The sequence below is a fragment of the Carettochelys insculpta genome, chromosome 13 (assembly GCF_033958435.1).
Source record: "Carettochelys insculpta isolate YL-2023 chromosome 13, ASM3395843v1, whole genome shotgun sequence".
In the NCBI taxonomy this organism is placed as follows: Eukaryota; Metazoa; Chordata; order Testudines; family Carettochelyidae; genus Carettochelys; species Carettochelys insculpta.
Window position 1 is genome coordinate 41799244 of NC_134149.1, and position 25207 is coordinate 41824450.

The 25207-nt window shown below is 50.5% G+C and overlaps 1 protein-coding gene across 3 annotated transcripts in view; it reads right to left on the minus strand.

Annotated features, from left to right (window-relative positions):
* FRMPD3 (FERM and PDZ domain containing 3) overlaps positions 1-25207 on the minus strand; it is a 144980-nt gene that overhangs the window by 11124 nt on the left and 108649 nt on the right. For 2 of the 3 annotated variants that reach the window (XM_075008002.1, XM_075008003.1), the window contains 2 exons: positions 6609-6756; positions 2001-2822 (listed from right to left, as the gene is read on the minus strand). In XM_075008002.1, the coding sequence (XP_074864103.1) occupies positions 2001-2822; positions 6609-6756 (970 nt within the window). The remainder of the gene's footprint in view (positions 1-2000; positions 2823-6608; positions 6757-25207) is intronic. The other variant, XM_075008004.1, reaches the window with a different exon arrangement.

The window sequence follows — 25207 nt, forward strand, 5'->3', positions numbered from 1 at the left end:
GAATGATTTTGTTCTCTCTACATAGAACACCAGTGCTCTGTGGATGTCTAGTGTGTAAACGGAATCCTCCCTCTTGTCAGCATGTGGATTAAGAAAGAATACAGTTACGGGTTCATTGAGATGGAAGACGGAGGTAACCTTGGCGGGGGGGTGTGCGTGCATGTAGGATTACTCTACCCTTGAGTAACGTCCATCTGTCAGAAGTTCCTGCTGAGGTCATCTGCTATGGCGTTCTGATTTCCAGGTACGTAGGACGCTGTGTTGTTAGAGATGCACCATTGCCAGAGGTGGAGTGCTTCTGTGCAGAGCAGATAAGATCAAGCCCCTCCCTGGTGATTTATAAAAAACGTAGTTGCCAAATTGTCTGTGAGAATCTGGACAGTTTTGTTGCAGCTCAGGGGAAAACGTGATGGAAAACATTTTGAACTGCTTGAAGCTCCAGGATATATATATGGATATTTGTTTCCTGCATTGGATATTTGGTTCCTGGTCCCTGGATGGTGCCGTTGGTGAAATGTGACCCCGTACCAAAAGAGAGGCATCTGTGGCGAAAGTGACTATTGGAGTTTCTCTTTGGAAGGGAACACCAGAACAGACATCTGTTTATGTTATCCACCAGGTGAAGGTGTTTTGTTCCTTCTGTTGGGCATTGTAAAATGTCTGTTGAAGGAGTGTCTATGAGAACAGGGTCAGATCAAAGGTTCATCTAGTCTCGTATCCTGTCTTCCAACAGCGGCCAATGCTAGATGCCCCAGAGGGAGTGAACAGGACATAGCGCGTAGCCAGGTTTGTGGGCACTGCATATGTAGCCTGACATGTTTCATGACAAACAGGGTAACTGACGTGTGTCCTAGAAGTTGTAGGCGTGTTCTGGCGTACGTACATGTGTGGACTGTGGTTTAGTGTTGCGATTAGATTTGTTAAGGAAAGGAACCACTGTTAGGGTAGATGGGCTAAGACTCTGATGCAGTTGAGGGGTGCCCCCAGTAAAGTCCAGTTGTTGGGCTGGGGGTGTGGAGTTTACCCCAGGCAGGAGTTTACACTAAGATAAGTGAGAGGGTAAGGGCAAGTGAAAGCAGATAAGGGTGCTGCTGTCCTTCAGGCCAAAACCCAGGCTGGCAGAGAAGGAGCTGAGTGAGGGTTGGCAGTGGCCTCTCAGAGGGGCACAAGATGGCAGCTGTGCATGCAGGGCCAATCAGGGCACTGCTACCAAAAGTCTCTGAGTAGAAGCCCAAGGCACCAGAACCCTGAAAGAGAAGCACCCACAGGGACACTCCTCAAGAAGAACCTGCAGCTCCTTCCAGCAAACAGTTACTCACAGTTTCTTCAAAGTGGTGTCAGAGCATGGAGGAGTACTGGCCATTTGGGCAGCGTACACTGGTTGTGCTGTTAGTTGTGACAGAGATCGCAGATTAGCGAGGCACTGAGACCAACACCAACCCTGCGATGGATGGAGAGAATTCCCCAAGTTTTCTTGTAGTCTTTCCAGCAGCACGTTGAAACCTGTAGCTGTTTCCCACTTTCCCTCCTCCATGGCTGTCTCAGCAACAGCACCATGGAGAGTACATCACAGAGGCTGTGGACCAGGATTGGGGAACCCCTCAGCTCCCAAGGGCACACTCTGCATGGCTTCCTTGTGCCCCATCCTGCAGAGCTTTTGGGGTGCAGGCAGCTGGGTGAATCCTAGCTGCAGCGAGGAAGCATGCCAACTAGGGGAACTGCTGCAGCCTTGAAGCTGCCCGACAACTCTGCTGTCACTCTTCAGAGACAGGAGGATCTTTCAGCCCCCCAAAAGCTTCCAAGCCCCTGTTTAGCTGCTCACCCTCTACACTAGTTCCAGGATCTGGTCTTACTAAGTCCAGTGCTTCCAGAATCCCCTCCAAATATGAAGCAAAGCTTAGACAGAGGGAGGGAAGAGAGGAATGAGAAGTGGAGGATAGGACTCACCCCACACCCACCAACGGTACACAGAAGCACAAAAACTCTGCCTGTGCCACTACCTGCTGTCTGCTGTGGCTGGGGGGGCGGACAATCCTCTGAAGCAGCCAGGGCTTCCAGAGCCTGCAGGGTGGACACCAGGGCATCATCCAGTTCCTGGGCGTGGTCTCGGACTGTTCGCGTTTGCACGCTGTCTATCAGTGTCACAGGAATCTCATCGTACAGGATGCTGCAGAGGTGCCGCCCCTGCTCCTGGCTCTGCGCAGCTGCCCTGCGCTTGGGGTCGTCCTCATCAGAGCTGTTATCTCGAAAGCCAGGAGGTGGGGCCGCAATAGCAGGGAGAAGGGAAGTGGTCTCATCCTCTTCTTCATCACTTCCTGGAGGTGGGAGGGACATCAAGTCTACCATGTTGTCGTGAGAGCTGCCAGGTTTGCCACCTTTCTGTGAGGCCAGCCGGCTCTTGATTTTGGCTTTGCAGGCATTGCAGTAGAATTGCACGGCATCGTTCTTCATCTGGCTGTCCATGGTGTTGGCCCTTGCCCTACTTGCCTGGTGGTCCCGGTCAAGGCCATCTGGGTTGTACTCATTGGCAGCACCGTCATAGCCTTGACCGGAGCTTTTGGAAGTAGGGTCAGATTTGGTCCTGGGCCTGGTTTCCTCAAAGAAGATCAGGTTTTCATTGATGTCCGTTCTGTTTTCTCGCTGCTTCCTTTGCTCCTGCATGTGCAGGTAACAAAAGCTGACGAACTCCGAGTCCGACGCCTTGGGAACTCTAGGACTGGATTCCCCGGGGCTGGAGGCAGCACCACCCAAGAACCCGCTCTCTTTCTTTCCTGAGTGCCCCGCTGCAGCCGGCCGGCAGATGTTGTGCGTGTTGCTGCAATCTAAACCAAAATAACAATCATCATGTTAGAGCAGTGCCCACGAGAAGGAAGGGACAGTCAGAAAATCCACGATGCACCTTGGAAACCACCAACACACAAGTGCCTCCTGCGGGGCATTAAAATCCTTGGGCTGTCATAGTGGGCTTGGAACATGCAGCAGAACAATGGGCACAATTTCCCAGGACACACACTGGTTCTTCTGCAGCATGCCTGCTTCCCAGCCCGAGGAGGCCCAGCCAAACTCGGGGAGTGCTCTCCCTCATAGTGTGCCAAGAGCTTTTCTCAGCTTGGCTGATGTGCTCTGCAGCAATGCAGCATTCCCCAGCCCAGCTACTGCAGTCTCCTGCAAGCTCTAGGGCACGTAAACCAATATGCAGCCTGGTAAGGTAACTTACACACAAGTCCAGGATAGGCATAAAGGTACCATTTCTGTGCTGGGTAAGAGGTGGGCAGTGAGCCCAGTAGAAAAGACCCTTTGATGTGTGCCATGCCCATATGCTCTGTGGCTCACCTCAGGCAACGACACAACCTGAATATCAGGTGCATTAAGCAGAGTGGCAGATGTCTTCTGCTTGAATGAACGGGTTGGGACATTCTGTGGAACTGGAATTTCCCACCTAGAGGAACTAGCTAGACCTGCCAGCTCCAGTCTAATGGTTCATAGATCTCGGGGTCAGAAAAGACAACTGTGATCATCTAGACCATGGGTGGGCAGCCTGCAGCCCAAGGGCACATGTGGCCCATCGGGGTTCTGCGTATGGTCCGCGAGACATTTTGTTGACTGTTGTCCACGTGCAAGGTTGTCGGATTCTGTTGGGTTTTGTCCATTTCGGTTTGTTCCTACCAGTATCAGTAAAATGACACGCATGTGAAGCCAGGGCACCTAAAGTGAGGTGCATGCTGATCGCACACAACATTGACTGAAAGAGCCATGTGCTCCATCTGCATTCAATTAAAGTGGTGCTATAGTGTCGTCGGCACACCCCACCCCATTCTAGATACGCAAGCACAGTTAAGTAAAACCACCCTATACTGGGAGACCATCTTGGTTACGACAATCTTGCGATCCACTGAGATGAAGAAGGCGCACTCATGTGACACATTCACAAGCCTAGGTTGCCAACTGCTGATCTATTCTGACCTCTTGAATAGCCCAGTCAGAGAACCCCATCCAGAAGTTCTAGTATCCAGCCCAACAGCAGGTGGTGGAACTAGTTATCTGTTAGGAAGACATCAATTTTTAATGTAAAGCCTCAAATCAAATCTGCCACTTGGATTATGTGTAGGTATCATCCACTCTCTGGAGACTTCTCATTGTGCAAGGTGAGACATAAAGACCAGGCCTTGTCGGGGATTTCTGACTGTCTTTGCTGCTGATGTGCACAGCTCTGCTGAGAGCCAGTCATGGGGGAATGGTCTCCTTGTCACAAAATAAAATGAAATCAAATCCTAAGTACAATAGGTCAGCAATATGGGCAGTTTATCTCCCATTCTCCATATTGGCATTAAAATGTTCATCACCTGCATGCAAAACCACCACAAAGGACAAATAAATGGACACATCAGTGGCTCCGTCATGAAATCCTCTCCTCAGGGAACTGCATAACTCAGAGGACTAGGGAAGGGTGACAGAACCTTTCCCTTCCAGGCCAGCAGTTCAAAGCCAGCTCCCTCTTGGAAGGCTCAAGAGATTATAGGCTGGGACCGAATGTGCCTTGAAGACTGAACTATCCCATTCCTTCAACAAACAGCCAACCTACAGGTCAGGGTTGAAGTGAACAGACTGGGGAACTGCTGGTGTGACCAAACTTGTCAATGTGGGACTGTGACCCATTGGATGGGCGGTACAAGCCCTCTTCTTTGACCCCACCTGCACGTCCTTACATCACTGCCATTTCTGCACAGAACCAGAACCCAGGTGCTACAGAGGAAAGCCGGGGACAAGGAGACCTGTGCCGCATATTCAAATCCCTTCTGTGGGCTAGCTGCATATGTTTCTGGGCTGGGGATGGGAGGAGTGGAGGAGCTGGCAAACAGCCAGTTTATCAGGTGTCATTGCTGGTATTAATACCAGCCTTGATAGGATTTTCATGGGAAGCACATGACCTGACTGCACAGTTCTGCGGCTCAGTGTACTGGTTCCTGCCAAGGGCAGCTGATCTGCTGGACATCATCAAAATGAGATGGATTTAACTGATAACACCAGCACTAGACACTTGACCCAAAAAACAGCTGCAGTCTCCCAGACCAGTGGGCCCCTGGGACAGCGGATGTGCTCTTCTCCCAGGCAAAGAGTGGGAACCAGGGCTTGATTTTAGTTAAGATTTTGGCACAGGCTGATAGCAGGTAATCTGCAGCACAGGACATCTGATTTTGATGGGGCTCTGTGACCTCTTCTGTGACGACACGTTCTTCTAAGGGATCACCTGTCTTTGAGGACTAAATCTAACCTTTCTGTACCAAACTGGGGGAGCTGGGCTGGTGCATTGGGTTTCAGGGAGGCTGAAGGGGGAAGGAATTTCACGCTGTAGGCCACAGGGGATTTTACTATAGCCCTGAAAACGCAGCATCTCCTATGTCACCAGGCCACAGGGATAAATGGCTCTTGAAGCTGAACAGCCACCAGTGCCTCACCTCTCTCTAATTTTTTTCCTGTCCTATCCCTGAAATATAACTGCAAGAGGACACAGAGATAGCTTCCCACCACACCACCAAGGAGAGGAGCATTGGGTCTGTGTGGTTGCAGAGGAAGGGACTAGATCTACCCTGACATTTGTTTCAGTTACGGAATAGGTACCAACCCGTTATGGTGCTATCGACTGGCCCCATCTCAAACAGAGATGTGAAACCCCATGTCCACCTCAGTGAGGAAGAACCTCCTTGCCTGACTAATGCTGCTGCTTCTACACTCTGTATTGTCCCTGCCCAGGCCAAGATTTCTAAAAGTGATTTTGGGTGCTCGATGAGTCCCCTTAAAGGTGGCATGAATTCAGAGTGTGCTGAGCATGCACCCCTGAAATCCAGGCCCCTGAAGGTTCTCAGGTTGGGCATCTCAACACCGAGCACCCAAAATCATCACTCACCCTTTGGGGTTCTTGGCTATACACTTTTGGTTCTAACGCACAACAGCTACAGTGCCAGATGCCTCCTGTGTGACTCCTCCCCCATCCCATGCCCACTGGAGGATGTGTGTGTGTCTGAATCTACGTCTCTGCAGATCAGTAAAGGCAGCAGGACAGGTTGAACATTCCCAAACACATACCCTTCATTCTGCACAGATGCTTGGGACAGTCTCCACAGAGAAGCCTGCCAAACTCATACCAACGGTAGGATCGTGAATCATAGCAGCTGCACATAATCTTTGTGGGAACGCTGCAAGCTGACCCAGCACAGTTTTTTGCTGGTGGCACTAAGTCTTTAGAAAGGCCAGGTATATGCTGATCCAGCTTCGATCTTCCATATGGATCTGATATGATACTAAATGCTGCTTTGCACGTGACAAGTGGTGGGGGTATAATTATTGTTATCTTTTACAGACAAAGGAACCAAGCCTTTAAGTTATTTGACCAGGAACACTCAGGGAATCAGTGGCATCCCCAGAGCCAGACCCAGTTGTCTGAAACCTTGCTTTTTTCTGCTAGCCATTGCTGCCAGCTGTCTAGAAAGGCTCCTATTGGTTTTACTTCCATCCCAATGCAGAGAGGAGATTTTAGAAAGAAACCATCTCCTCCCTTAACTGTGCTAAGTATCAGGGCAGAGGGCACAAAAAACAGAGGTGAAACATACCTGCCTTGTTAATCTGAGGAGGAGGCGGCGGCTGGCCGGTTGGCCTAGAGAAGATCATCTTTTTGGTGTCCACCAGGAGGCGGCAGTAGCCTGCTATCAGGCAGGCAAAATTGGTGGCTTCGGGCCACTCCATCAGCAGCACCAATGGCTGGAAAGAAAAAAAGAAAAACAAATAAGGGCAGTAGGTTTCAGCTGAAACACAGCTGAACCCAAGTCTCCAAAGGGGACTGTCTGTGGGTCCTACCCTGGACTGTGTTCTTTCTAGGTGGGAGGAGAATATTCCTCACTTCCCCCTTCAGCCACAGCACTGCCCCACAACCAGATCCACTGAGAAAGAACCGGTGGCCCAAGAAACACAACTGGGCTGAACGAACAGCACTTCCTTATCCCCAAACAGAAGGAGGAGGTACAAGATTTCACATCTATCTAACTCTACCTACACCTCCTGGTGTTTAAATGAAGCCACCAGGACCTAGAGGGGTCTGAAGAAATAGGAGCTCCCAGCAGTGAAACATCAGGAAGAAGCAGTAACTAATTCCTTCCAACTCCTAATTTATGGCAGAGATTTACTGCTAACCACGTGGAAAGGTAAATCTGCTCCAGGAGCAGACCACGTCAAGCAACATTTATTGTTAGGAGTGGACTTAATTTCTCCCTGCACATATAAGGCTTTGGATACACTGGGGATTTGCCCAAGTTCTTGCCATCAGTGGCCAGGCACGGCAAAGCAAAACCAGCGTAAGCCCCTTGAGTAGTCAAGCAGAGCAGCTATTCGCACGGGGATAATTTACCTGAATTTCAAGCAGCGCTGCTGATGCAACAGCATCAGCTTCTCTGCACAGGGGCAGCATCACTGTAACTGGCCTATAATGACTGTCACCAGGCGAGCGCCTGAATAGAGACAAAGCATGTGACTGCCCACTGTCAACTCCTCCAGAAGGGAGTAGCTCAAGGAGTTTTAATGTAAACAAAATGAGACCAGTGCAGCAGAGAGCCACATACCACTGCCTTTCACGCCAGGAGAAATGCCTTCTGTTACCATCTCATTAGCCACAGTACTAAGAGGCCACGGGCGGGGGGGAAAATGTAACCTATTGTAGAGAACAGCCGTCTCCCAGTGAGACAAACAGCTTACGGCTGTGATGACTTAGCATTTCAGGGATAGCGGTGAACCTGGCTGATTATTATTCATATTACAGTTTGGTTCTAGAGGGCCCAACTGAAATGGGGGGGCACTATTGTTCTAAGTGCTGTTCACACACAAGGTAAGAGAAAATCCCCTCTGCCCCCTACAAGAGTGGACATTATAAGTAGACAAGAATGAGGAGAGCTGGGATTTGCCAAGGTCACACAGAAGGTGAGCGGTTAAGCTGAAAACCAAAGTCTCCTGGTTCCCGGACAGTAGGGCCTCTCAGAGACAAACTCCAAACTGCTCGGTCATTTTTGGAAGCATGTGGCTTCAAATGCAGAGTAGTCCAAGAAACTACCAAAGGAGATAGCGGGAGTGTTGATTAGTATTTGCTATTCTTGTTAAAAGGAGGAGGGAGAAAAATTATTTGCAACGCCTGATGATAGGACAAGATGCAATGGGTTTAAATTGTAGGAAGGGAGGTTTAAGTTGGACATTAGGAAAAACTTCCTAACTGTCAGGATGGTTCAAAACTGGAATACATTTCATATGGAGTTTGTGGAAACTCCATCATTGGAGATATGTAAGAGCCGGTTAGACAAACACCTTCCAGAGATAGTCCAAATGGTGCTTGGTGCCGCCCTGAGTCAGGGGACTGGACTTGATGATCTCTCAAGGTTCCTTCCAGTTTTATTATTCTACGACTTTATGTTCCTAATAAGCAAATATGCTCAAGACGGGCTCTTGGTCACCAGCATGTTTTATGGGTTTTACCTCTGGAAGAGAGTTCACTGTGGTCACAAATAAACACTAAAACCAAGATTATAGGAATCAAAGAGAGTAAGAAGAGAAACAAGGAAATGAAGTGTCCACATTGTCCAACACAAAGGAGAGGTCATAGGATCCAGAGCAGGTGGGGAAACTTTTTCTGGACAGGGGCCACTGACCCACAGACAGATCAGCTGGGGGGCCGCAGAAGTGAGAAGCAAAAAACAAACAAAAAAAAAAACCCCCCTCACTGACATGGTCCCCACCTAAGGGCTGTGGGATGCAGGTGGGAGGGAAGATGCAGGAGCAGGCTGGGAATTGGGGGGGCTCTGGGATAGATGATCTGGGCTGGAGTGGGGTGCAGGATTGGGTTGTGAATGGGGTATCTGGGTGGCAGGGCATGTAGGAGCAGGCAGGGGGTGTGAGTCTGGCAGAGAGGAGGGATGGAGGGTCCGAAGGGGAGGGATGATGGTGGAGGGTCTGGGAGGGAGGGGGCAGGAGCAGGTTTTGTGTGGGCAATCTGGGTGGGAGGGGATATGGGAGGAAGTGTGGGGTCTGGGAGGGAGAAGGCAGAGCTTGGGTGCAGGATCTTGAAGGCAGGGGGCAGGAAGAGCGTGGGAGGGGACGCAGCATCAGTCAAGCGATGCAGGGTCTGGGCAACAGGGGTGCAACTCATCTTTGCAGCACCCCTGGACGCACATAGCTCTGTTCCTCCTACCCCAGACGCTGCCCTTGACTGCTCTGGTTGGCTGGAGGCCTGGCCAACCAGAGCAGTGATAGGAAGCTTTCAGACAGTCTGCCAAGGCTGCCGCTGCTCCCCCTCCCTTCGAGCTAGGGGAACAGCAGCAACTGGCAGCAGAGCCAGGAGCTGCTTCCTGCCTCTGTGCCCCCAGCAGAGCCTGTGGTCTGGCTCCAGTTCACAGCTTGCCTGATGCAGCCCACAAGGCTCAGGGCTCCAAACCCTCCACCCCTTGGGCTGGATTCTGTGGAGGGGATCCCTGAGCTGCAGGGTCCGGATCCAGACAAGGTGCGGGTCTCTCACCCGGTCTATAGTCTTCATGCACTTGTGAGGTGTGCTGCCCCTTTCAACCCAGCTCCTAGCCTCAGTGGAAAGTGAGGACAAGCAGCCAATGTGTTCAGATGTCTGCTCGCGGCCGGTCCGTTTCCTCCCTGCTGCAGACTCCCCAGGGTTCTGAAGCTGGCTTTGGAAGGAGGGAGCACTTGCTTTTTTCAGCCTGCAGCAACAGTAATCTGCAGGCCAGAGAAGCAACTGAACTGTACCTGATGGTGCTAAGGGAGAGAACAACACAATACATTCCTTTAAAAATTCAGGTCAGATTCTGGTCTGAGCGCTGGTGGTGAAGAAGGTAGATGGTATTCACACTGTCACAGAATTTAAAGGGCAGAAGGGAAGCCCAGATCTTCCACTCTGATTGCCCAGACCACCACCAACACATGCTACCCACAAATACACCCAACAGCCAAAATGAGATGCAAGTATTCCAGCCTGTGGGAGACTAGACTATTATGTGCACAGGCAGAGGAAAGGACTAAGGTACACCCATGCCCACTGCCCCCAGTGTCAAGGAAACAATGAAACATGATGGGCATCCCACATAGAGCAGAGGAAGGTGAGAAACTGCCAAAGGCATTGCCAGTCTGAACCCGGGGAGAGGGGGCTCCTTCCTGAGCCCAACATACAGCCATCAATTACACCCTAAGCATGGGAACAAGAACCAGCCATTCATGCAATGGTCATAAATGGCCACTGGAATAGTCCCCTTGCAGAAGAGAACTCGCTACTAGCACAAAGCTGATGGAGTCGGCTTATGCACTAGCTGCCAAGATTCCAGGACTGAGTAATCAGCTCCCTGATGCCTCCTCACTCCTTGCACCAAGTGGAGGTCAAATGCAGGGAGAATCTAGCTCCAGGGGGTTTTTTCCTACTAAAATCAGAATATTTTGATTTTTTGGACAATGCCACTATATCAAAGAGCCCGATTGTCTCCAATCTCTCCAAAGAAAATCATTATCAGAGAAGCCCAATCTGTATATTGCATCAAGAATGAAACAGGATTGGGTTCTGTATTACTCTGCAACCCACACAAATTGGCACTTTGGGCTTATAACTGAAAAGCAAAGGGCAGAACATATGAAGATTACAAAGGCTGTATCCCTTGTCACATCTCCACGAGAGCACAGCATCTCAGTTTTTCTTTGGTAATTAGTAAGATGCACATCCTCGCCGACTACAGCGTTACTGTTCTCCAAGCAAGAAGTCTTAAGATTGATTAGTATTACTAGCTTAGCAATGGGGCTGAGTACTGCTTCATTTTGCTGCAAAACACACTACTTGATTGACGATAATGACACCTGTGCAAATGACTGGTGACGGTTTTGTTATACAATTGGTCAAATGTGAAGATTTGATTATTGTAAGTTAAATGACTTGGTTAGTTGTACAACACCACACTTGGTTCAGTTGGGCCCCCCCCCCAAATGGGCTGATAAAAGGAACGAATGAGACACAAAGGATACTTAAAAATTCTAGCAATCTTGGTCCAGATGTTCTAAGCATGCAAGGAGAATCAGTTCTGAAAAAGATACTTGACTATATTATGTATTCCAAAAAATGTGAGGGAAATGGGTTGTGAAAAAGATGCTTAGTTAAATCAGACTTGGAAAGAAATGAGGAAAATGTCCATTCTGAATAGTCAGCTGTTCAATTTACAATCAGTGTGGTCGGAGAATTTACGTAGCACTAGCTTTGAACTGCTCAGTTGAGCTGCTGAGTGATAAAGGAACTTAGCTGTGCTTTATGGCTCTGATTGTTTTCCCTTTGCGGATAATGTGCTCTTCTCAGGATGTGTTTAGAATCGCACTCTTTGGCAGAGGTCCTGAAAGGAGCAGTGAGGAGTTGGGCTACTGTTGAAGGCTTGTTTTCCTCCAGCTATTCCATGTCTGGAAAATCAACTTCTCTGTATAATTGCAGGGCACGTGGTGTCCTAACTCCTATTGTAATAGCAACAGCTATACAGCTTGCATCGTTCCACATAAACAAGTCAGTGCCAACCAGTGGTCTACTGTTGTCAGAGGCAACTGGTGATGGGATGGAGGGGAGGCACTGGTCTTGTGACCCTCCAGCCTGGGAAAGGGCTGGGACAACCCCTTTCTGCAGCAGGCCCCACCCCTGCTCTGCCCTGCCTGCTCCCCCAGCCAAGGCGGCCTGGGGGACTAGTGGGGCAGCACGGCTGGCACCAACAGCTGTACTTAACCATCAGCAGCGGGGATGCAATTGCCCCAGCACTCGCAGGCAGGAAGCAGCTTGGCATGACTGCAGCCCTGGCCTGGCTGCCAGTGAGTGCAGAGCAGGGAAAGGGGAAGGTGGCACGGACTCCTGCTGCCAGCATGGCCCCGCTCATCCCCTTGTGAGTGTGCAGCCCCCTGCCTGCACTCAGCAGCAGGGTAAAAGCTAGGTCCTCCCCTGAGCTGGGGTGGCAAGGGGAGGAATCACATGGGTGGTGCTCATGTGACTGGTACCCCCTTGTGTCCTTCCACAGGAGCTGCCACTGCCTGAGCTGGTCAGTGAAGTGCCAAGATCCTAATGATATTGTGCAAACTTCTGGATACAGTCTTTGTTCACAATCTTTAACACAAGCCTAGACCCACCCTAAAAAAGGTCAGGGCCTAAGTGAACCAGGCATGGCACAGATAGTAAAACAAGCCCTTGTTTGTGTAAGTCGGCATTAAACAAGCGCTGGTGCAGCATAAACCTTGGGTGTGAAAGCAGTAATTGGGGCTTAGCTTGAATTATAGCCTCGTAACTCATTGAAGAGGGACCTGGAAGGCTGCTCCCCAGCTGAGGGAGAGAGAACATTGTGTCTTCCTCAGCCTAAATTCAGGAAAAAGTCTACCATGTCAGCATGAGTGATGGTGCTTACCCTTCACAGATGCCAATCTGAGCCCAGAAAGGGGGCAGCATTTAGAACTGTGCGTATATATGCACTGCTTATTGTCCCTTTATGTCACAAGCCTAGATAGGAATGTACCTCTGGAAAACACCTTTTGGAAGGTGCCACCTGGCATTCCTAAACACCAGGAATTGGAACTGAACTTATCTTCTACAAGAGGAAATCTAAGGAATAACACCTTTGTATTCACACGGGTAGATCACTTATGTACTCTTTTAGACTATTGGCTTATTGTGCCTTGCTGCTAGCATCTGCCCAGGGGTCTAGGAACTCCCACCCCATTGCTTCCCTCCACCCATTGGCACTCTACATAATTCATTGTAATCAGCTGTTCATTAGTTTCACTGAACCTAGCAAGCAAAGTGATACTGCACCAGCTGTGTGTAATAAAGGCCTTGTACTGGAATGTACATGGTGTCAAACTTCTGTTTCTTCAGTCAGGTTCTAATCTGTCTGTCTGAGCTCCCTCCTGTTGAGTACGATTTCCCCTGGGATGCGTATAACTGATGCGTGCGAAGGTGAGAAATCAGGCCACTGCTGGCCAGGAACACTCTTTAGCAGTGGCCACACAGGAGGTCTCTGCCTCCATCGGTGCTGAAACCAGTGCACCGAGGTGGGCCCGGGCACACTCCTTATGTTGTGCTCTCCAGTCTTCTTCATAGAGACAATGCTTGATCTCAAACATTGGGCACCATTCTTGACAGTGGTTCTCCAGGTTCCTGATCCTCCACCTACCTCTCCCAGGTTTCGCAGAGAGGGATAGCTCAGTGGTTTGAGCACTGGCCTGCTGAACCCAGGGTTGTGAGCTCAATCCTTGAGGGAGCCATTTAGGGATCTGGGACAAACAGATTTAAAAAAATATATGTTAGGGAGGGTGATCAGTCCTGCTGTGAGAGCAGGGGACTAGACTCAATGACCTCTGAAGGTCCCTTCCAGCTCTATGAGAGAGGTTTATCTCCAGGTGTTAGTGTCAATGTCACACTTTTCCAGGGTGATCTTAAAGACATCTCTGTAGCACTTCCTGTGCCCCCCGACAAACCTCACCCCAGTCTTCTGCTGAGCGGAGAAAATCTGTTTAGGCAGACATGTGTCAGGCATCCTGACTGTGTGAGTAGACCATCATAGTTGCTTGTGGACAACTTTTGCCTCAGTGCTGCAGGAATCAGCCTCTGTGAGGACAGTAACATTGTTCTGTCCATCCTGCCACATGATGCCCAAATGTTCTTCTCAGGTACCTTTGGTGGGAATTTTTCAAGATCTTTTATATGATGTCTATAGAGAGTCCATGCTTCAGCTGTGTATAGCAGTGTTGGAAGACAACAGCATTACAGATGTCGGTCTTGGTTTGTGTCTTGATGTCACGTTCATGAAAGACTCACCTCCATAAATGTCCATAACTGGAAATTTGGTGGCGGATTTCATTGTCAACGTCAGCATTACTAGATGGGTTCTGAGATAGGGAAACGCTATTCAATGCTTGGTGATCCACCATGATGGTTGGTTTGGGTAACGGTATGGCAGCTGTTGGCTGAAAGAGAACTTTGGTCTTTCACATATTGAGACCCAGTCCCAACCAGCAGTTGGTCAAAGTGAAAGTGTCAGTGATTGTTTGAAAACCATCTTCCAGGGTAGCACTGACCTTGGTAGCATTGGTGTCCTTGAGTTCTACCACTGATGATGTTGTCAGGTTCTAATATGCATCATAACAATGGAGTATGTCATGGACGTTTGTTTTCTGTTCTCCTTGGCATATGTTCAATACATCTTCATACTGGTGTAGTTTGTATCCCTGCACCCGATACCTTTTATCGCTCTTATAGCTACTGCCAGATTGAGAACTTATCTCCCTGGTTCCAATGTGAGTCTATTACCTTTTAATGACCGACAATGCCATTTTCACATTTCGGCCTTGCAAGGTGGTTTGTTACATAGCTGTCATTTTCTGACCACTGGCCATGTCCTGGAGGCTGATTCATTCACTGGGATCATTCCTGTACCACTGCTGTAGCTTCTTGACCAGATATCACCACCAGGTCTACCCTTCCCTGGATGCCGCTTTGTGCGGATGCTGTAGCTGAATGATTCACCTGAATATTAGCTCAAGAGAGACTGGGAAACATTTAATGGACCAGTCGAATTCCTTTGAAAATTTCAACCTTCATAAACTCATCTGGATTTATAGGTTGCACCAGTTTAGTCCATGCCTGATTTTGGCACCTCTTCAGACCCATAACTCTGAGCACATTCATGAGGCAAGGATGTAGGATGCTCAAGAGCTCTTTAAGCTCACAAAAGTACAACACAATTTATAGGAGCTGGAAGCAGAGGTGGCTGGATTTTTCCATATTTTGATTTTGCAGGTCATTTTTGTGTTGAAATTTCAATGAGGAAGAGAAGTGACATTTTTAAGAAGTTTTAATGAAAATATCCAGTAGCGTTTTCCTGTTTTTCAGTCAGCTAAATGAGGAAGTTAGTATTAGACAAAGCCATGTGGAAAATACAGGGCAGCTTTTTGGAACAGCTTACTTAGGGGATGAGGTACTTTCTTTATCATTCCATGTCTTTAAATCAAGATTGGATGTCTTGCTAAAGGTTATGCTTTAACTCAAGGCTTGACGGGGGCATCAGTTGGAGAAATTCCCTGCCTGCCTTATGTAGGAGATGTGCTTAGATGATCAAGATGCTGCTGTCTGGCTTTAAATCAACAGATCTATCAACAGACATAACCACAGTATTAACTTCAAGCTTAAGAATGTTATTTTATGCTTGTTTCAGTGTACTTGACATGGTCCTACATAGCCAGAGACATACCCATTCATGTGCTGCAATTGAACCTGAGGTCTGAGCTGAATATCTACTACATATTTGGGAAAGATTGTGTGTCTGTGTCTCTGTCCATCTGTCTGTGAATCTATTTGTTCAAGAATTCTCCGAAACGGTAAGAGCTAGGAACACCAAAATTGACATGCAGCTTCTTCTAATGATAACTTAAAGCAAGGTCAGGGTTTGACTGTGCCAGGACAATGGGATGTGCATTGAATACCATTGTTTCCCATCAAATGGAAAGGAGAAGGTCCAGTAGCAGGGACAGTTATAATCCAGAATAAATGCAGTGGGGTAGCAAGCAAGCACACCCAACAGCCCTGGAGAGCTGCAGAGCAGCCACTGGCTGGGCAGTGTGGCCTCCACACACCGTACATCTTCTAGTATATATATTATTTCCATTCTCTGGTTAATCTGACTTCCAGCATTATAACTAACAATCTCAGTACCTGGCCCTAAGGAGACAGCCCCTCCCCCACTTGCGAGGCTGGAATGCTAGCACTGAATCCCCACTGCGGGGGGAAAGGGGAAGCCCCGAAAAAGGAAAGCCAGGGCTGGATCAGGCCCATGGGCTCTTCCTGGCTGAGGGAAACAGCTGTGTCCCTTACACTCCTGCTGGAGAAATGACAGCGCAGGAATGCACTGACTGGAGGCTTTTCCCCTGCTGCTTCCATTAGCCAGTCGTGGCCAATGGGAGCAGCGAGGCATGGTGCCTGCGAGTGGCAGGAAGCGAGGAGCCATGTGGGTCCCCGATGGAGCTGCAAAGGTAAGTGCCACTCCATCGGCCTCATGCACTTTCCTTCCCACCCAGCCCTCCCCACGCCCAGCACTTGGAAGAGGGAAAAGTGACCAAGAGTAGTCAGCAGGGATTAACCAAGGGCAAGTCCTGACTGACCAATCTGATTAGCTTCTATGATGAGGTAACTGGCTCTGTGCACATGGGGAAGTCAGTGAATGTGACAGACCTTGACTTCAGCAAAGCTCTTGATACAGGCTCCCACAACATCCTTGCCCATAAGTTAAGGAAGTACGGACTGGATCCATGGACTGTTTGATGGATGGAAAGCTGGCTTGACAGACCGGCTCAACAGGCAGTGGTCAATGGCTCAGTGTCTGCTTGGCGGTCGGTTTCAAGTGGGGTGCCCCAAGGGATCGGTTCTAGGGCCAGTACTGTTCAACATCTTTGAGTGGATGGATTGCACCCTCAGCAAATTTGCCGATGACACTAATCTAGGGGGTCAGCTAGATACACTGGAGGGTGAGGGTAGGGTCCAGAGTGACCTAGACAAATTGGAGAATTGGGCCAAAAGAAATCTGCTCAGGCGCAACAAGGAAAGTGCAGAGTCTTGGGACAAGAATCCCAAGTACTGTTAGAGGCTGGGGACTGACTGGCTAAGTAGCAATGCAGCGGAAAAGAACCTGGGGATCACAGTGGATGAGAACCTACATATTGAGTCAACAGTGTGCTCTTGTAGGCAAGAAGGCTAATGGCATATTAGGGTGCATTAGGAGGAGCATTTCCAGCAGAGCTAGATAAGTTATTATTCCCCTCTACTCGGCACTGGTGAGGCCACATCTGGAGTATTGCATCCAGGTCTGGGCCCCCCAGTATAGAAAGGATATGAATGCATTGGAGCAGGTTCAGAAGAGGGCAACGAAAATGATTAGGGGGCTGGAGCACATGACCTATGAGGAGAGGCTGATAGATTTGGAGTTATTTAGTTTGCAGAAGAGAAGAGTGAGGGGTGATTTGACAGCAGCCTTCAACTTCCTGAAAGGGGCCTCTAAGCAGGATGGAGAGACTGTTCTCAGTGGTGACAGATGGCAGAACAAGGAGCAATGGTCTGAAGTTACACAGGGAAAGGTGTAGGTTGGTTATTAGGAAAAACTATTTCCCCAGGAGGGTGGCAAAGCACTGGAACGGGTTACCGAGAGAGGTGGTGGAGTCACCTTCCCTAGAGGTTTTTAAGTCCTGGCTTGACATAGACATGGCTGGGATGACTTAGTTCGGGTTGATCCTGCTTTGCGCAGGGGGCTGGACTAGATGACCTCCTGAGGTCCCTTCCAGTTCTAGAATTCTATGAATCTATGAACACCTCCTTACCCTCCTCCCACCCAGTGCATCCACCTGAGGCCTCTCCTTCACCCTCCCCTCCTCCCATCCAAACTCTCCACCCACAGCTTGCTCCTGCTCTCTCCCTCCCAGACTCCCTACCCTCATCCTGTTCCTGCATCCACCCTCCCACCCAGACCCCACACCTCCATCCTGCTCCCTGACAGCCCCCTCCACACACTGAAACTTGAACCCCTCATTCTTCTTCGAGTGTCCCCATGGGTGCTCCACGTTAGGTGTCGGGCTCGCCCCGGCGCCGCAGGTCGGATCTTCCAAGCAGTTTCTGCCAGACCGCGCATGCACCGGTGCACGCCGCTCCCTTGCGCGCTCCTGGCCACGTGCGTGATCCGGTCCTCACCAGTTCCTCTTTAACCGCCATCGGCTGCAGACGGAATCCGCTCAGGCTACGGCCAGAGTTAGCGTATTTAACGTTTTTAATTGTTTTAAAGTTTCTTCAGTCTTAGATTAAGTTAGTCGGCTGTTGTTTTCAAAAAAAAAAAACAAAGGAAGGAAAGGAATTCAAAGCTTCCAATCCTAGTAACAAGCGGAGCACCGGAGGCCAGGAGCCTAGGGCCATTAGCCCTCCTCCCGCAGCAGGCTTTATCTGAGAGGGGAACAAGCACAGAGAAGGTGCTAAGTACCCTATTAACAACTCAAAGACTCACCACAACACCCTCTTCAGGATTCAAGAAGTGTGAGTCGTGCCACGAGGCGATGCCAGCATCTGATGGGCACAGTCAGTGCATAAGGTGCTTGGGGGAATCCCATGTCACTCAGAAATGTTCCTTCTGCGCCAAGTTAACAGCCAGAGCAAGGAAAGACAGGGAAATGCAGCTGAAAATGCTGCTGTTCGACAAGGCCCTCCAGCCAGACGTGCCGGAGCGGCCGCAGCAGGAGGGACCCTCCGGGGCCCATAAAAGGAAAGCCGCGTCCCTAACCCCATCAGCGCAAAAACGGAGGAAAATCTCCCCAACCCGCTCCCTGCCGGCAGCAACAGCGAGCGGGACGGGTGGAGCGCACAGCCCCCAGCCGCAGCTACAGCTGATCGGCGGCAGCGTGGAGACGCACGTGGCGGAGGTTCAGCCTCCGATGATTAAACAGCCGCCCCGCACTGCGGGCAGGGTGGCGGCCAAGCAAGCGCCGGAACCGGCGGCACCGCAAACAGCGGCACCGACCCCCGGGGAACCGGCGGCGCAGAGCACACAGGCACGTGGCCTGCAGGCACCGGGGGAGACCGCCCGCGTGGCACCGCTGAGGAGCGTGCCGAGCACGGTGCAGACTACGGGGCCGAGATCCCCGATGCGTCAGGGGGCGGAGCCACCCCCACAGGGGAGGGGAAAGGCAGCACAGAAAACATGGCACTGCAGTCCCTCTCCATACAGGGCTGCAGAGCTGCTTTCTCTGAGCCCTCCGCTCATGCTGCGGACTCCAACGAGAAGGCAGGGGTCACCGCTAGCCTATCCAGAGCCCCCATCTCCATTTCTACAGCCAGCCTCCCCATGGCTTGGACCACCTTCGCCCTTCTTGGGCTTTGAGCCGCTTGAGTACTGTCACGAAGCGAGACTCAAACAGGAGGTAGGCCATCTTATGGTTATAGGGGCAGTGGAAAGAGTGCAGGAGCAACTCCGAGGGAAAGGGTTCTACTCAAGATACTTCCTCACCTTCAGCCCTACGGTGCCGGTTCTGACGTGCTTACAGCTGCTGGGCCACATGGCAGCAGCAACGTTTGTGGTACAGAATGCCCTATTGCAGAGGCGCAGCATGCAGCACTGGCTGGCGAGCGTCTACAAACCGGCAGCACACACTGTCCACAGGGTGGTGTCGCCCACGACAGAGGTGCGCAGATCCCTGCAATGGTGGGTGAACCCCAAGAACATGCTAACAGAGGTGCCCTTTCACCAACCACAAATATCTGTTTTTCTCACTACCGACGCCTCCCACATAGGGTGGGGAGCACACATGGGCGAAAAGGTGACGCAAAGACTGTGGTCCTCCACGGAACAGTCACTGCACATAAATATACTGGAGCTCAGAGCAGTGTTCAACGCCTGCAAACACTTTCGAGACCATATACAAGGCAAGTAGTCGGGATCAGTACAGACAATACCTCCACCATGTTTTATATAAATTGGCAAGGAGGAGCTCGGTCCCGTGCCTTATGTGCGGAAGCAGTCCGATTGTGGAACTGGTGCATCGCCAACAATATAACCTTGAAAGCCTCGTATTTACCAGGCGCTCACAATGTGAAGGCAGACCAGCTGAGCAGGCACTTCACACTCACACACGAGTGGCAGATCCGTTCCGATCTGCTACGACCGATTTTTCACACGTGGGGTTTTCCCTGGGTAGACCTGTTTGCCACTCAACACAACAAGAAGTGCCCACAATACTGCTCCAGGGCAGGACTGGGACGGGGGTCCCTGGGGGACGCATTCGCGATCTCGTGGAGGAGCCCCCTGCTCTACGCCTTTACTCCCACAGTGCTTATCCACAAAGTCTTGCAGAAAGCCAGGAGAGAGAAAGCCCGAATGATCCTAGTAGTCCCAACGTGGGATCGACAGCAATGGTTCCCCTTACTCCTGCGCATGTCGGACCGTCCACCGATGCCCCTCCCAGTGGCGCCGGATCTGCTCACGCAGCCCAGGGGTCCATAGTGCATCCACACCACCAAGGCCTGTGACTGCAAGCATGGTTAATCCATGGCTCAGCTCCCTCGAGAGCACGCGGACGGAGGGAGTGCAACAAGTCCTAGAAAGTAGCAGGAGGACTTCCACCAGGAAGCCCTATAAGCAAAAATGGACTCGATTCACTGCATGGTGTTCTACCAAGCAATTAGCCCCCCTTGCTGCGCATATACCTGTAATACTAGAGTATTTACTGGACCTCAAGAGAGGCGGACTCTCCCTATCCTCGTTGAAGGGTCCACCTTGCCGCTATATCGGCTTTCAGACATGAAGAGGAAGGGCACACGGTGTTTGCCCATCCCATGGTTACCAGGTTCCTCAAGGGCTGGTAAAGCTATACCCCCCTCGGAAACCGCTTCCACCTTCGTGGAGCTTGGACCTGGTGCTTAATGCGCTAACGGGACCACCGTTTGAACCCTTAGCCACGGTTTCCCTCGTCTCCTTACGATAAAGACAACCTTCCTTCTTGCAATCACGTCAGCTCGCAGGGTGAGCGAGCTTGCGGCAGTCATGGCAACGCCACCCTGCATAGTAATTTCCAAGGAGGCAGTAACCTTACGGCTGCATCCAGCCTTTGTTCCCAAAGTTTCTTCAGAGTTTCATATTAACAAACCTATAGTTTTACTCTCCTTATCCAAAGCCTCATAACTCCAACAAAGAGGCGCGCCTACACCTCCTGGACGTGAGGAGGGCGCTGGCTTTCTATATAGACAGGACTAAGTCCTTCCGGAAAACGGATAGACTCCTAGTCTCTCTCGCTCCCAAATCAAAAGGAGAAGGTCTCTCTTCGCAGAGAATCTCGAAGCACATCGTATCCTGCATAATAATGTGCTACGAACTCAAAAAGACTCCTTTACTGGCCACGCCCAGGGCTCACTCCACTAGGGCGGTGGCGGCATCAACAGCCTTTTTCAAGGGCGTTGCGCTAAAAGACATTTGCAGAGTGGCGACCTGGTCATCCTATGACACCTTCGCCAAGCACTACGCCCTTCACAGGGTATTCCAAGAGGATACCCAGCTCTCGACAGCGGTCCTTTCGGGGACAAGCTGCACATGATCCGATTACCCACCTCCTATTTTGGGTTACTGCTGGGTAGTCACCTAACGTGGAGCACCCACGGGGACACTCGAAGAAGAAAGAGAAGTTACTCACCGTAGTAACGGTGGTTCTTCGAGATGTGTCCCCGTGGGTGCTCCACCACCCGCCCATCCTCCCCGCTTCGGATCCCTGTTTAGTGTTTTGCAGGAGCATCCGAGGCGGTTGGTCAAGGAACTGGCGGGGACCGGATCGCACACGTGGCCAGCACGCAAGGGAGCGGCGCGCACAGGCACATGCGCGGTCCGGCAGAAACTGCTTGGAAGATCCGACCTGCGGCGCCGGGGCGAGCCTGACACCTAACGTGGAGCACCCACGGGGACACATCTCGAAGAACCAGCGTTACTACGGTGAGTAACTTCTCTTTTTTGGTCCCACCCCAGGCCCAAAGAAGAGTTAATCTGACATGAGGGAAGCCCTGAACCTCTGCCCCCTGCTTCTCTGCCATTCCATACGTGGGGCTGGAGTGTAAGGGGAGTGAGGTGTCTCAGTCAGGGGCTGCATTGGTGAGGGGCCTTTTTTGTTTGCTTTTCACTTTTATGTGGCCCCCAACTGATTTTTCTGTCGGTCAGTGGCCCCTGACTCAAAAAAATCCCCCACCCCATAACTATATAACCTCTCACTGTTCCCTCAGCATCTCTAGGGTGTCACTAATCTGTCATTCTGTTAATGACGAGTCAAAGAGCTCTGCGACTCGTGCTTTCCTATGGAGTTCTGAGCTATCAAAGATCAGCTGTTTGTGACATAGCGTATGTCTTACGTTTATCAAAGCAAGCTCTCGCCCCTTTCCAATCTTCTGCGCCAATGGTCCGCATGCTGAAACTGCCTCTGCTTCCACCTCACTCCACAGTCTTACATTTGTTTCTTATTCAGATTTGGCTTTGTGTGATCCAGAAAATGTCAGTCCCATAAGCTGTCTGAATTTCTATCATGTTTCTGGGTGGCTGCCCAGTTCCCAGTCAGGTCTGAGTGCAGGGAAGCCAGCAGTATCTAATCTGTTCTAGATGGCAGAGGAGTTACAGCACATATTGTTGGGTGCCTTGTTTTAATTGCCCCAACAAGACTCTGGTTAGCTGTATTTCCATCTGCTCCGCCCAGCTGCAGGCATAAGAGAATGGAAATCTCAATCTCCTTCTTGCTCACTTCTGAAGGAAAGGGATCAGCATAGTTCAGTGTGAACAAAACAAATGGGATTCATGCAGTTTGGGGCAGCAGGTCTGGTTTTCATATAAGCTTCCCACCTTAGCCCTAACCAGGCCTGTGCATGGCAAAGCAAGAGGGTCGGTTTGACAGCTGATTCCCCAACCCTCGTCTTTATAATCGTACTCATAGCGCCTCTAAAACCGACGTTGATGTCGGTCTTCGCGGATAAACATCTCTGCCCCAGACTGTGTTCAAGATCTGGGACGGCAGCATTGCTCCGTCACACGCGGGCATGCGTGTATGTGCACCAGTGCTCTCTACTGGCCTCAATCAGGAACACACTACTGTGTGACATCGCTGCCGTACTGCAAATAGAGAGTCTCCTTTGGGTCAGCTGTCTTGAACGTGTGCTTTTGGAGAAACAAGGACTGAGTTCTGTTCCTGCAGCATCGTGAAATTCTGAGTGGCCCTGGTGAGCAGCAGCACCACAACCGCGATGGTAGAGATCTCACACTCCTGCAGGAAGCCTCTGGCTCCCCCATGTAGCAATGAGGAAGGGCCAGTCTTCAACTGCCTTCAACCAGCATCATTCTACTGACTTCTCTCCAGGATCTGTTTCAGCATTAATCTACCCGCCAGGAAAGGTTCCTTAATAAGCACTGCAGATGGACATCTGCTTGCTCACTTACAGGAGGGAGGGGGTCTGGGGAAGCAGGAGGGGAGGTGTTAGCTCAGTCAATACAAGGATTAAAAAGGTACAGGCTGTTCCCGTAGAAGGCCTTTAATTTCCCGTACAGTCTGAAAACAGCCCCAAGGCCCCTGGAAGACACTGAAATCAATAGCCAGATTCCAGGCACAGTAGTAGCCAGGGATCTTTCTGAATTAATTTTTTCATCGTTTTCCTTTGTAAAACCCTGATCTCTGCTAAGTGCTGGCTGGCTGCAGGCCCTGCAGGAAGACATGAAGTCAGCTGCCCTGATGCTTTTGCATGAACACTTCTTGGCTGGTCACCAGGCTGCTTCTGCACCTTCTCTTAGCACCTTGCTTGGATTTGCAGCGCAGCTGGGTATGACATGCAGCCCAAACGGCAATTTCCACGGGAGAAGGGTGGACCCTCTGAACCCACAAATGCCATTGTGAGGTTGGCCGGTTCCCAGCTGGCATTCTGGCTGGGTGCACAAAGCTGACATCCGTGGTACTGCAACCATTTGTATAGTGGGGTGCTGCAGACTGAAACCATATTTTTGGGCTGTTATTACTGCATAAACCCCAAGTCCTAGAACCTATATCACTTTTCGCGGGGTGCAGCAGGATATCTCTGCCACCCTCAGTCTACTGTCTGTTTTAGAAATGTGCATCTGTCTGTCCATCCGTTTGGACATTTGTTAAAGAACTCCTCAGTAGAGCTTGGACCGCCACATTTGCTATGCAGCTTCCTCTTATAAATGAAAGCAAGGTCAGGATTGGGTTGTGCCAGGACAATGGGATACGCCTGGAATCTGACTATTTCTTGTGAAATGGAAAGGAAGGGGTCTGAGAGCAGGGACAGTGATGCTCTGCAATGACCAGAGGGGACAGCAAGCACAACGGGACACTTTTACTGCAGAGTGACTACAGGAGGTGGCCACACCAGTAAGACTGGCCAGCTGGGGCCAGGTCTCTCTGCATGTCGCAGCCCCTTTCCCCATGTCTCTCAATCCCCTGCCCTGACTCCTGCCCCTACAGCCCCTGCCCTGAGCCCCCACAAGGACCCAAGCAATACTGGGCATATCTGCTAGAAATAACAATAAAAAGCAGCCAGCTGCAAAGTAACTTTGTCACCAAAAAAAACCCCCAAAAGTTTATTGTAAAAGCAGCTGTAATGAGCCAAAACCCAGTGGAAATGATTGCTTCAACAGAAAGAAATGGATTAATCCCATCATTAGTGCAATGAGAATGTCAGATCTGAACTCAAAGAACAAGCCCTGAATTTAATCAGTGGCCTGTCAGGTTGATGCTCCTATTTTTAGGGCAACTACCATTCTTCCTTGCAGTGATTCCCAACCTTTTCAGTGACACGACATGCTTCAATGAGACAAACAATTCCACAGCACACCCACTTTCCGATGAATCAGTTGCTTATAAATGTCCCATTTACTTACATTTACAGGAAGCCCTCGAGTTATGCTGGGGTTGTGTTCCTGCAACCCCTGCGTAACTCAAATTTTAGTGCAAGTCAGGGGGCGGGGAGAAGAAAGGCTAGGGCTGGTCAGTTTCCTGGCTCTCAGCCTGGCAGGGAGCTGGGAACCCCTGGGTCATGTACTGGTCAGTTTCCCAGGGGAGCTGGGAACCAGGCAGAAGCCTGGCTCCTGGCTCCTCTCCCCTTGCAGGGCCAGAGCAGTAGCCCTGGTCAGTTTCCTGACCTCAGTGGTGGAGGGGAGCAGGGAACCAGGGGCATCCCATCCCTACCATCAGGGCCGGTCAGTTTCCTGGCTCCTCCTCCCTGCCTTCCCCCCAGTGGTGCCAGGTTGACAGCCACCCGGGTGGGGAATGCAGGGAAAAGGGGGTCTTAGCTTGACAGCTGCAGAACAGCTTCAAGTTGTGCTTGTCACATTAAAGCGAGTTACATGCAACTTGAAGCCACGTATTTTGAGCGTTTACTGTATTAGCATTAGGGTCTTACTAGAGAGGTTTGCAATATAGCAGTGCACACAAGCTAAACCAGGATCAAATGTACTAATGTTTCAAATCTGCCATGGAAAGCACCGCCTTAAACAGTGAGCACAGACACATTTCCAAAATCTGCTCAGTGCCATGCTAAGGATGTTGAGTGAATGAGTAACCACTGAAAGCAGGCTCCCCTCCCTGCTGGCCCATTGGAGCCAGGATGCAG